Source organism: Psammomys obesus, unplaced genomic scaffold (assembly GCF_907164565.1).
Source record: "Psammomys obesus unplaced genomic scaffold, mPsaObe1.curated_primary_1811, whole genome shotgun sequence".
In the NCBI taxonomy this organism is placed as follows: domain Eukaryota; kingdom Metazoa; phylum Chordata; class Mammalia; order Rodentia; family Muridae; genus Psammomys; species Psammomys obesus.
Window position 1 is genome coordinate 25,886,307 of NW_026596134.1, and position 11,214 is coordinate 25,897,520.

General features: G+C 46.0%; 1 protein-coding gene and 1 non-coding gene across 2 annotated transcripts in view; one reads left to right on the plus strand and one right to left on the minus strand.

Annotated features, from left to right (window-relative positions):
- Window positions 1–9,284: 9,284 nt before the first annotated feature.
- On the plus strand, window positions 9,285–9,391 carry LOC129666253 (U6 spliceosomal RNA). The gene has a single exon (XR_008718539.1). It is a non-coding gene; the product is annotated as a U6 spliceosomal RNA (small nuclear RNA).
- Window positions 9,392–9,892: 501 nt separating this feature from the next.
- Window positions 9,893–11,214, minus strand: part of LOC129666112 (acyl-coenzyme A thioesterase 1-like) — a 3,984-nt gene continuing 2,662 nt past the window's right edge. The window contains exon 2 of the mRNA XM_055593133.1: window positions 9,893–11,194. Within this exon, the coding sequence (XP_055449108.1) occupies window positions 10,587–11,194 (608 nt within the window). The 3' untranslated portion in view covers window positions 9,893–10,586. The remainder of the gene's footprint in view (window positions 11,195–11,214) is intronic.

The following is an 11,214-nucleotide window of genomic DNA, read 5'->3' on the forward strand; positions in this document are numbered from 1 at the left end:
TTTCTGTCTCCACCAGGGCAAGGATTTCATGGAAAGATAAAGGCCCTCGCCTAATCCAGCGCTGAATTTCTCTGGCCATCTCAGGTTAAGGACACTTCCTGACAGACTTCCCTCCGAGGTCCCCTGAATTTGTCCATGATTAACAACACTGGCTTTCAGTTCCGAGTTCAATATGAAATGTTCAACTACAGAAATTGGGGCCTCTGGGTCAGCGGCATACCAATGGTGGACTGGGTTGAAGACGTGCTTGTATCTCGCTTGCCCAGATTGTGATCAGAGTGAGGAGACCTGAACTCAGCATCGCCCTATCTCTGCTTCTCCCCCCGTTTCTGTCTCTCTCACGTATCTAGGGCTGCCAGGTGTGCAAGCCAACACAGCCTTGGACTCCAGACCCTGCAGCCTTCACCCCTCACATACTGGGATCGCAGGGTTGTGCTGTCGTACCTGGCAGAGAGCTGAAATCTCTCAAGGCAAAACTTTAAGGTAAATGGCTGTCTGCCCAGGGAGGCAGACTGGTCGCAGCCATAGGCGGAGCGGAAAGAACACGCCGGCAGCAAGTGGAGAGGTTAGATTGAAATGATAGGAATCTGTTTTCCGGACGAGCATCTGCCTTAGACCCTGCTCCATCGGCCTGTGTGTCTGCTGTGTGCCAGCACCATGCCGTTTTGTTACTGTGACCCCACAGTATGTCTATTAATCAATGAACTAGTTAATTAATTAATTAATTTTGATTGATTGATTTTTTTTTTTTTTTGAGACAGGGTTCCTCTGTGTAGCCTTGGCTGTCCTGGAACTCTATAAACTAGGCTGGCCTCACAGAGATCCAACTGCCTCTGCCTCCCTGAGTGTTGGGATCAAAGGTCTGTGATACCAACACCCGGCTTGTACGTCTATTAAAAATGTATTTTGTGTGTTTGGATGACTTCTGTTTGTTTGTCTTTTGTCTGCATGGATGTCTGTATACCACATGCATGCATGGTGACCAAGAAGGCTAGAAGAAGGCTTCGGATCCTCCACAGCTGGGCTTACTGGGATTACTGGGTTACTCCACAGCTGTGGGTGCTGGGAGTCGAACCCAGGTCCTCAGGAAGAGAATCTGGTGCTCTTGACCTCAGAGCCATCTCTTCTGAGCCCCTCCGTGGCATGCCTTATAATCTTGTATTGTGTTACTGCCAAGATTTCTTCTGTTCATGATTGCTTTGGTTATAAGGAACCATTGTGCTTCTATATAAATTTGAGAATTTGTTTCCAGTCGTATGAATAGTGTCACTGTCATTTTGATACTGATGGCACTGAGTCTGTAGGACCCATTCTGGACTAGGCTATTATAGCAACATTAATTCTCCCAACCCCTGTGTTTTTTATCGCCACGTGTCCTTAACGTCTATCTTCGGTGTGTTTTGTAATGTTTCTTGTAGAAGTCTTCTCTCTTCCAGCTTAACTCTATGCCTGGCTGAGTCTCACACTTTTATGAACGGAACCATTTCCTAATTTTTCTCCCAGGAGGCTCATTGTTGGTGTAGGAAAAAGCTACTGACTGTCGGGCAGGATGGAACGCAGCTGTCATCACAACATCAAGGAGAGGAGGCGGGAAGACTCAGAGTGTGGGGCCAGCCTGGGCTACCTGTTTGAGACCTTGTCTCAAAAAAGAAACAGTACTGATTTTTTGCACTTTGGTTCTCTATTTTTGCTGTTCTGCTGAATTTGCTTATTGGTTTGAGAGTCTGGCAGTAGAGTCCTCAGGACTTTCAAAGCACAGAAATCAAATCGCATTATGTGCGCCAAAAGATGGTGTGACGCTCCCTCTCACGCTTGTATCCCAGTCTTTCTTCTGGCCAACTGCTCAGGCTAAGATTCCAAATTCTCTGCTGGATAAGAACAGGAAGAGGGGACAAGCCTCTCTTTCACGATTCTGCATTCAGTGTGATGCTTTCTATTTTTGTGCCGCCTTCTATAGGATAATTTGTATGCGTTTGACCATCCTTGCATCCCGGGAATGAAATCCAGCTGATAATGATACATGATCTTTTGTTTGGTTGGTTACTTTTGGTTTTTGTTCTCAAGACATGGTTTTTCTGTGTAGCCCTGGCTTTCCTGGAACTTGTGCTATAGACCAGGCTGGCCTCAAACTCAGAGATCCACTTGCCTCTGCCTCCTTGGAGCTGGATTTAAAGGTGTGCACCACTACTGGGCTGATATATGACCTTTTCTTCCTTCCTTCCAAATTGATTTATTTATTATTTATACAGCACACCAGAGGAAGGCACCAGATCTCACATGGTTGTGAGCCACCATGTGGTTGCTAGGAATTGAACTCAGGACCTTCAGAAGAATAGCCAGTGTTCTTAACCTCTGAGCCATCTCTCTAGCCTGACCTTCCTTTTTTTGCCCCTTTAAGATTTATTTATTTATTATATATACAGTGTTTTGTCTGCATTGTTTTGCCTGCATGTACATCTGCATGCCAGAAGAGGGCACCAGATCTCATTATAGATGGTTGTGAACCACCATGTGGTTGGTGGGAATCAAACTTAGGACAGCAGCCAGTGCTCTTAACCTCTGAACAATTTCTCTCCAGCCCCCAATATATGATCTTTTTAATATGCTATTGAATTTGATTTGCAAGTATTTTGTTGAGGATTTTTGTATCTGCGTTTATCATGGATATTAGTTTGTGACTTGTTTTTTTTTTTTTTTTTCCTTCCTCTCCTCTCCTCCACTTTTTTCATCAACTAGAGCCCCTGACATAAATAGTTTATTGAAGGGAGAAAAGCCCTTCTGAGGGTAGAAGTGCGTCACAGTTTGAGAAAGGTCAAAGACTCAGTATCCTAATTTGTAGTGCTCTCTCTCTCTCTCTCTCTCTCTCTCTCTGAGTCTTATTTTTGCCTTTTCAGGTTTGTAAGCAGCAAAATGCTGCTTTGTGTGATGAACTAGGGTAGACATTAGTTCTTCCTTTAAATTTTGGAACCATTCATCATGGAAGCCACACTACCCAGCTTCTCTTTGGTGAAAGACCAATTCAACCTCATCACTTGTTATCTGACTATTAGGTTTTATAGCCTCTTGGTTTAATCTTGGTAGGTCATATGGATCCAGAAATTTGCCCATTTCTTCTAGGTTTTCTAACTTATTGGCATGTCGCTCTTAAAAATATTTTCTAATAATCCCTCTAATTTCTGTGGTGCCAATTATAATGCATTGTTTTCACCTCTAGCTTTGTATATTAGGGTCATTTCTCCTACCACTGCCCCCCCCCGTTGCTTAAACTCTACGTTTGTCAATTTTGCTTATCTTCTCATAAACCAACCTTTTGTTTTGTCAATCCTTTTACCGATTTTTTTTTTTAGTCTTTCTTCTTTATTTCTTTTTCAAGGGGCAGAGTTTCATGTAGCCCAGGCTTTCTTAAAATTGACTATGTAGCCAAGGATTGACCTTGAATTTCTCATCCTCCCACCTCTACCTCACAAATTCTGGTATTGTAAGTGTGGGCATCATGCCCAGCTGTGGGCATCGTGCTCACCTTCTAAGACATTCAGTTGTGTTATTAGGTTATTTATTTGAACACTCCTCCTTCCCTCAATCCTCCCTTTTTCCTCCCTCTCACCTCCCTCTCCCTTCCCCCCATAGGTACTCATTATTATAAACTTCTGTCCTACTACAATTTAAAAGTAATTTTTATAATTAGCTGGGCAGTGGTGGTGCACACCTTCAATCCCAGCTCTCGGGAGGCAGAGGCGGGCAGATCTCTGTGACGCTGAGACCTGGTCTACAGAGCGAGTTTCAAGACATCCAAGGCTATGAAGAGAAGTCTTGTCTTGAAAAGCCAAAATTAAATAAACAAACAAACAAATAGCGCTGGCTAGATGGCTGAGGTAAAGCACCTCCTGTACAAAGCCTGGTGTCCCGACTTCAATCCCTGAATCCCACAGAGAAAGGAGAAAACAAACTCCCAAACACTGTCTTCTGACCTTCATACCATTGCCATGGCATGCATGCCCAAATGATACACACACGCCCTACACATATATACACAAAAATTATGAGTAAAAAAAATTGAAATGGTCAAATAAATGTCTGACTTTGGCTTACCCAAGGAAGAATGAAAGGCTGAGGTCATAGAAAATCAATTCCATAAAACAATGTGGGAAAAAAAATCCTCAACGCTTGGGAAAGACAGAGGTCCCCAGGCAGAGGACGCCAAAACAGACACAACCATTATATATATATATATCCCTCGTCTCTCTGGAAATGAGCGATCTGCTGAGGTAACCCACACACAGGACCTGTGGTGTTAGCAAACACAGGTTTGCTCCGTGCTGTTGTGACAGCTGAGGATGTCTGCCTAGGACCTCAGACTTCTCATCGCTGTCCTCCCTGAGAATGGGCTGACAGCTAAGGCTTGGAACAGGAGAAGTAAGCACTCCTTTGTTGAGGACACTGAAATCCTGTGTCTCTCTCTCTCTCTCATCTTTTGTCCTTCAAGGAGGACGCCTCCATTCAGAGAGGTTAGCTTAAATGGAGGGTTTCCACACAGCCGCTGGCTGCCTGGGTACAAAGACATTATCCTGCGGATCCTGGTGTTGGCTCATTGCCCAGAGCTTTGAAACACTAGTTACCCAGTTGAGAGCTCGCCATGAACTTTACCCTAGTTCCAACTCACCCCCAACGGTTGGGAAAGGAATGCTAATCAGGTGCTCCTCCGGTGACTTTTGTCACTGATGTGATGTTATGAAATCATGAGAATCCTGACCAGGTGATGGGGTCAGGTGATGGTTACAGACCACAGTGGGACATTGGCTTACACTAGCTCTGCGCTCACTGTGATCACCAGCCTCTCCAGCAGCCACTCTGCTCCAAGCATTCAGACACTGGGGAGGAAGTGGAGTGCCTGTTCTTTTCATTAGTGAAGAGGAAAGCTGGGCGATGGGACAGCCCCCTCATGCTGATTTAAAGGCCTCTCTTGGTCACTCCTGATCCCTGCACTGTAGCTGTTCCCACAGCTCCTAGAACCAGGGCCCTGGTGACCTCCCTGGCCATCAGATGAAAGTCAGGCTCTTTTTTTTTTTTGTATTTTATTTTTTTCTTATCAGTTACATTTTATTACTCTGTACCCCAGCCGTGTCCTGATCCCTCATTCCCTCCCAGTCCCTCCCTCCCTCCCTCCTCTCCACCGTGCCCCTTGCCAAGTCCACTGATTGGGGGGACCTCCTCCCCATTCATCTGATCCTGTTTTATCAGGTATCTTCAGGACTGGCTCTTAATCCCCACTCCAGGAGAGCCCCTGTAAGACTCTCCCTCCCAACTCAGTCTCATCAGTCTGTCCTTCTGCCTTCACCCTGATGGTTCGTGCAGCCTAGCATTCCCAGAGTCAAGCTGTGTGTGGCCCTGGACATCCCACATGGCCACTGGGCCGCTTCCCAGCGCACCTGCCCCTCAGCTGCTCTGGGAGCCTCCACCTGCATGTCCCCTCCTCCTTGTCACTCTGACGTGACTAATGGAGAGGGACTAAACAAATGTGCCCTTCTGCTTCCTGTGGGAGTAGAGAGCTGACGAATGTGGTGTGGATGAGGCTCATTGATGCTCAGAGCCTGTGTTCCCCGCTTCCCCTGTTCTTTCTGTAAAGCTAGAAGAGCGGTCAGGAAACACGTTGCGCTTGTCCTGTATCTCTTCAGCTCTCTCGTTAGCTCTACATATTCTCCTCAGGTAGATCTTCTCTAACATTACCGGGGTTCTACCATCCCAAGCCCTCTGCCTTCGGGCTGATGGAGAAAGATTTGGATCTGCGCTTGCCTTGCCAAAGCTCACTTCTCTTCTCGAATTTAGATGAGGCTCCTTTGGCAGTCATGCAGTACAAAGTTCTGCTTGAACCTGCAGCCCGGGAACACACCTTTCCAGCTTGGTCAGTCTCTGGGGAAAGACCCCACGCCCCATTCGGCACTAGCAGAGAACGGATTTCAGTCTGGAGGCTCCACTGAGAGACGCCTCTCGTCTTTTCCCACCAAACAGACAAAGCTGAACTTTCAGATCGTCTCCTCAAGTATGCTGCCTCAGAAGGGCATTCTAAGCATCCAGTGCAAATGAAGAAAGGAAAAGGGAAGTGTCTGTCGAGGTTTCCTAACTGATGTTAGCACAAAACTGTCCTTTCGGGTGAGCCTTTCGGGTTAGACACCTAACAGCATGGCCAGGTCCACCTGCCTGGGCAGAAATAAATTAAAAAGCAAAACAGCAAGGAAAAAACACCTTTATTTTCTCCCAGGCCTCAAAACCAACTAACTTATTGTTATCAATCAGTGAGTGAAAGTTACCACAATCTTCATAATATGTCCCTAGACAGGTTCTTTTTTTCTAGAAAGGGCAGCCTCCCCCCTCCCCCCTTCCCCTCCTCCCTTCCCCCACCGGTCATCTGACTGAAGGTGACACATTCCACTGCTTTTCAGAACTCAGACTTTTTTTTTTAAGATGTGTTTTGTCTGTGTGTGTATGTGTGTCTTGGGTTGGAGCACTCATGGTTATGCGAACACGTGGGTACAGGAGCCGCCCCTTCTTACGTTTCCCGACTCTGCTGCTGTTACATTGAGGATTTCTAATATCCTTCAACCAAGAAATCACGAAGTATCTGGCACTCGCATGACCAATGAGACACAGACATCCACTTAGCTTTTCTCAGTTTCTCATTCTGCTCCTGCCTCTCGTCATCCATGAAGGAGTTACACTGATTGTTTCTGATTCCTTCACTGAGGAACCCACAAATTTAATTAAATTAACTTAGGCCTACATTCTTTTTTCTTTTAATTTTTTTTTTTTTTTTTGAGACAGTCTCTCTCTACATAGTCCTGGCTGTCCTGGAACACAATTTGTAGACCAGGCTGGTCTCAAACTAACAGAGACCCACCTGCCTCTACCTCCCCAGTGCTGGTATTAAGGTGTGAGCCACCATGCCTGCTCAGGGGCAGAGATTAAAGGCATGCGCCATCCCACCCACTGGATTTGCATTCTTTTTGCTATATAATGCCTCTGATTATTTACTAGGTACATACCCACAGTGTCTGTAATGTAACTGTTGCTTTATTTTACTGCAAATATTTATCATTTCTCTGTGTTGAAAGTATTCAAAATCCTTCTACTCGTGTTCTTCCTGCTGGGGTCTCTGCCACTGCACATCATACTCCGGACCTGGCCTCTCATAGGCTTTCAGAATCAGCAATTCTTGGCCAAGAAACAGAAGCAAAATGGTCCTACTCCCCACTGGATTTGGATGAGAACTGATAACAGAATCAGGTACAAACAACTCCAAGGGAAGGCACCATCGGAGAACGAAGCTGGGACTGTAAGGGCCCACATGATGGCAAGTCTGAGAGTTACACTGAATCGAGGTCATCGGACAATCGCACCAGATGAAGGGCAACAGCAATTCTTATAGAGCATGTTTAATTGGGGCTTACAGTTCCAGAGGCTTTATTCCATTATCATCGTGGCACGCAGGCAGATGTGGTACTGGAGAAGTAGCTGAGAGTTACACACCTGGAATTTCAAGCAGCAGGAAGATGAGAAGAGGCACAGGGCCTGGCTTGAGCTTTTAAAACCTCAAAGCCCAACCCCAGTGACACACTTCCCCTGACAAGGCCACACCTCCTAATCCTTCTCAAGCAGTGCCACTCTCTGATGACTAAACATTCAAATTTATGAGCCTGTGGAGGCCATTCTTATTCAAACCACTACAAGGGTATGATGGCAGATTCTGTGCTTTGCTTGAGTTGGGTTTGGTCTCCAGCATAAAGAATAGAGAGATGGCTCAGTGGTTAAGTACACTGGCTGCTCTCCCAGAGGATCAGGGTTCAATTCCCAGCACCCACATTACAGCTTACCATCATCTGTAAGTCAAGTTCCAGGGGACGCAACGCCCTTTCTGCCCTTCACTGATACCCAGGCATGGGGCTGGTACACAGACATGCATGCAGGTAAAACATCTATACACATAAAAGAACAAAAATGCTATCTCCAGCACCAAAAAGGAAAAAAAAAAAAAAAGAGCATCTGTACAATAAACTATTGTCACTCCACTGTGCTTCAGAATCCAAGAATCTAGACTTCCTATATTACAGTTCCCATAAGCAGAGCCTCCTCGTGCCCTTCCCCCACTAACCTTCCCAGCTTCTGGCAACTAATGTTCTAGTTTTATTTTGTCACTGTGACAACTACTATGACCGAAAAACAACTTAGCGGGGAAAGACTCTTTAGGTGACATTTCCAGACCACAGTCCAGCACAGAGGGAAGTCAGAAGGGAACTCAAGGCAGGACCCGGAAGCAGGAACTCAGGGCAGGATCCGGAAGCAGAACACACAGTGGATTGGCTATGTGGTAACTCACGCTCTGCCTGGGCACTGGCGCATGCTCGGTGCTCTCTTAACCGAGCCATCCTCCACACCCGGGTCTTAGATTCTGAAGGCTCTTGTGCTACGCCACACTTGAAAAGTTTTTAAATTATTTATTTATATATGGTGGGGGGGAGGCAGGTGTGTGCCGGGACACTCATGTGGAGGTCAAAGGACAATTTGCAGGAGTCAGTGCTCTCCTATACCATGTGGGCTCCAGAGGTTGAACTCAGGTTTTCAGGCTTAAGTCGCCAGTACCTTTTCCCACCGAATCGTCTCATTAAACGAGTTTCTGAGGCTGGAGACATCAGCAGTTCAGAGCATGCACTGCTCTCACAGAGGACCCAAGTTTAGTTCCCAGCACCCGTGTTGGGTGACTCAGGACTCCCCGTGACGGCAGCTCCAGGAGAGCTGAAATCTTCTGGCCTTGGTGGACACCGACACAGACACGCACAGACACACGTGTGACTGTAAATAAATAAGTAAATAAATAAAAATCTGAATAGGTTTCTATGGCTTTGTCTTAACTGCCTGTCTTGTGTTACAGGGGCTCATCCATGACTCTGGCAATGGGCAAAGAAGTCCTTCCTCCTGTGCCCATATGAGCAATAGCTGACTGGCAGATTGCTGCGGCCAGTGTGGGGATGAGAGCGTTTCCTCACGCTTTCTCTTCCTTGCCTCACAGTCAGGTTTGAAGGTTGATACAACATGGGATTCCTGAAAACTTTGTTTCCTTCCCCAGATGCTCTGTTGCTTCCCAGACTAAATGCTCATCGTCCCCATGTGTCACTGTGACACAGAGCGCATCACATGAAGAGGGGCTCTTTTCCCATCCTTGGTTTGCTTTGTAAAATTGATGTTCTTGTTAGATATGTGTGGGGGAAAAAATTGTTTGTAAAATTCATATTCTTGTGCTCGCTTCGGCAGCACATGTACTAAAATTGGAACGATACAGAGAAGATTAGCATGGCCCCTGCGCAAGGCTGACACGCAAATTCCTGAAGCGTTCCATATTTTTAGCTCAATAACTAATTGGTTTCCCATAGTATGGGGAACAGGGGCTATCTCTGACAGGAACTCAATGGCAGGCTCTTTGACCTCCCCATCCCCCAAGGGAGGAGCAGTCCTGCTAGGCCACAGAGGAGGACTTAGCCAGTCCTGAAGATACCTGATAAAACAGGGCCAGACGAAAGGGGAGGAGATCCTCCCGAATCTGTGGACTTGGAAAGGGGCAGGGAGAAGCTGAGGGAGGGAGGGTGGGTTGGGAGGGAATAAGGGAACGGGATACAGCTGGGATACAGAGTTAATAAAATGTAACTAATAATAATAAACAATAATAAAAAAATATAAAAAAATTCATGTTCTTGGTGGATATGTGTAGCCAAAAAAAATCTTTCTTTTCACTGATGTCTATGCATGTAGTAAGCATCTGAAAAGAGGCCCCATGTTACCCCAAAGCCACTTTTTGATGGAAGATGATAGTCGCAACACTGGCTTAAGAATTGAAAGGACACCATAGTTTTGTCTATAATTATTTAATTTTTATTTTAATAAGAATGTTTATAATTATACATTTTGATTCAGGATATAAAATAACTCTTTTTTAGATAGGCACTATTTTTAAATTACATTGTATTTGTGTGTGTGTGTCTGTATGTGTACAACTTGTCAGAGTTGGATCTGTCCTTCCACCATGTGGATCCTGAGGAGGGGAAAAATCCCAAGTTGTCAGGGTTGGCAGAAAGCACACTTACTCACTGTGTGATCTCACCAGCTCAATAGGCACTATTTTTACAGCAAAGTCTTAATTTCCTTGTTGTCTTACGGCAGTGGGAAGTGAACTCAGGGCACCATGAAAGAAGGACAAATCTGTTACCACTAAGTTCTCTCCTCAGTCCTTTACAGGCACTTATTTTATTATATTAAAAAAAGAAGAAGAACTTAAGCTGGGTCTGGTGGTACCCAACTTTACTTTAGTCCCAGCACATGGGAGACAGTGGCAGGCAGATCTACGTGGGTTCGAGGCCAGCCTGGGCTACACAGAGAAACTCTGTCTCAAAAAACAAAACAAAACAAAAAAGGCTTGAAAGAAAGAAAGAAAGACTTAGAAGAATTAGAATATGTTCAGATAAACTAACCTGAACTGACATTCTGATACTGTATTTGAGGTTCTCCAAAACCAGCAGATGAGGGGTTGCATGTTAGGAGGCCCCCTAACTCTTACTACCCAACTGTTTGTGGAAGAAAGTCTGCAGCTGCTGCCATGCGTCCACCTGGGCCATGGCGTGGGGCTTAGGCTCCCCTCCAAAGAGGATGTTCGTGCCCACCAGCTGGTGCATGCCAGCGTTGAACAGTGGGAAATAAGGGGGCTCAAGGTAATGGCCAGCTTCCGGGTAGCAGATGACCTGGGGCTTCTCCTTCCCGTGGGCCTGCAAGCGTTTAGAGATCTCATCCGCATAGAACTCGCTCTTCCAGTTGTGGTCATCCTGCCCTACTAGGAACAGGAAGGTCGTGTCAGACCTCTCCACGGGGATGAAGCTCTTCTCCTCTACCAAAGGGCTCTCCAGAGCATCCACAACATCCAGGACACCATCTTTGGTCATTTTGACGCGATTTCTCAGGATAGTCACAGGGGGGATGGTCTCATCCTTGTAGTAGATGGTGTTCCCAACAGCAGCCACAGAGCCATTGATGATCACGGCAGCTTTGACGCCCTTCAGGAAGGAGGCCATAGCAAGGCCAAGTTCTCCCCCTTTGGAAATCCCAAGCAGCCCAATTCCTGGTCCTTTTACCTGACAAAGAAACAAATGAGAAATGGAGGCTTAATCCAGGAACAGTATT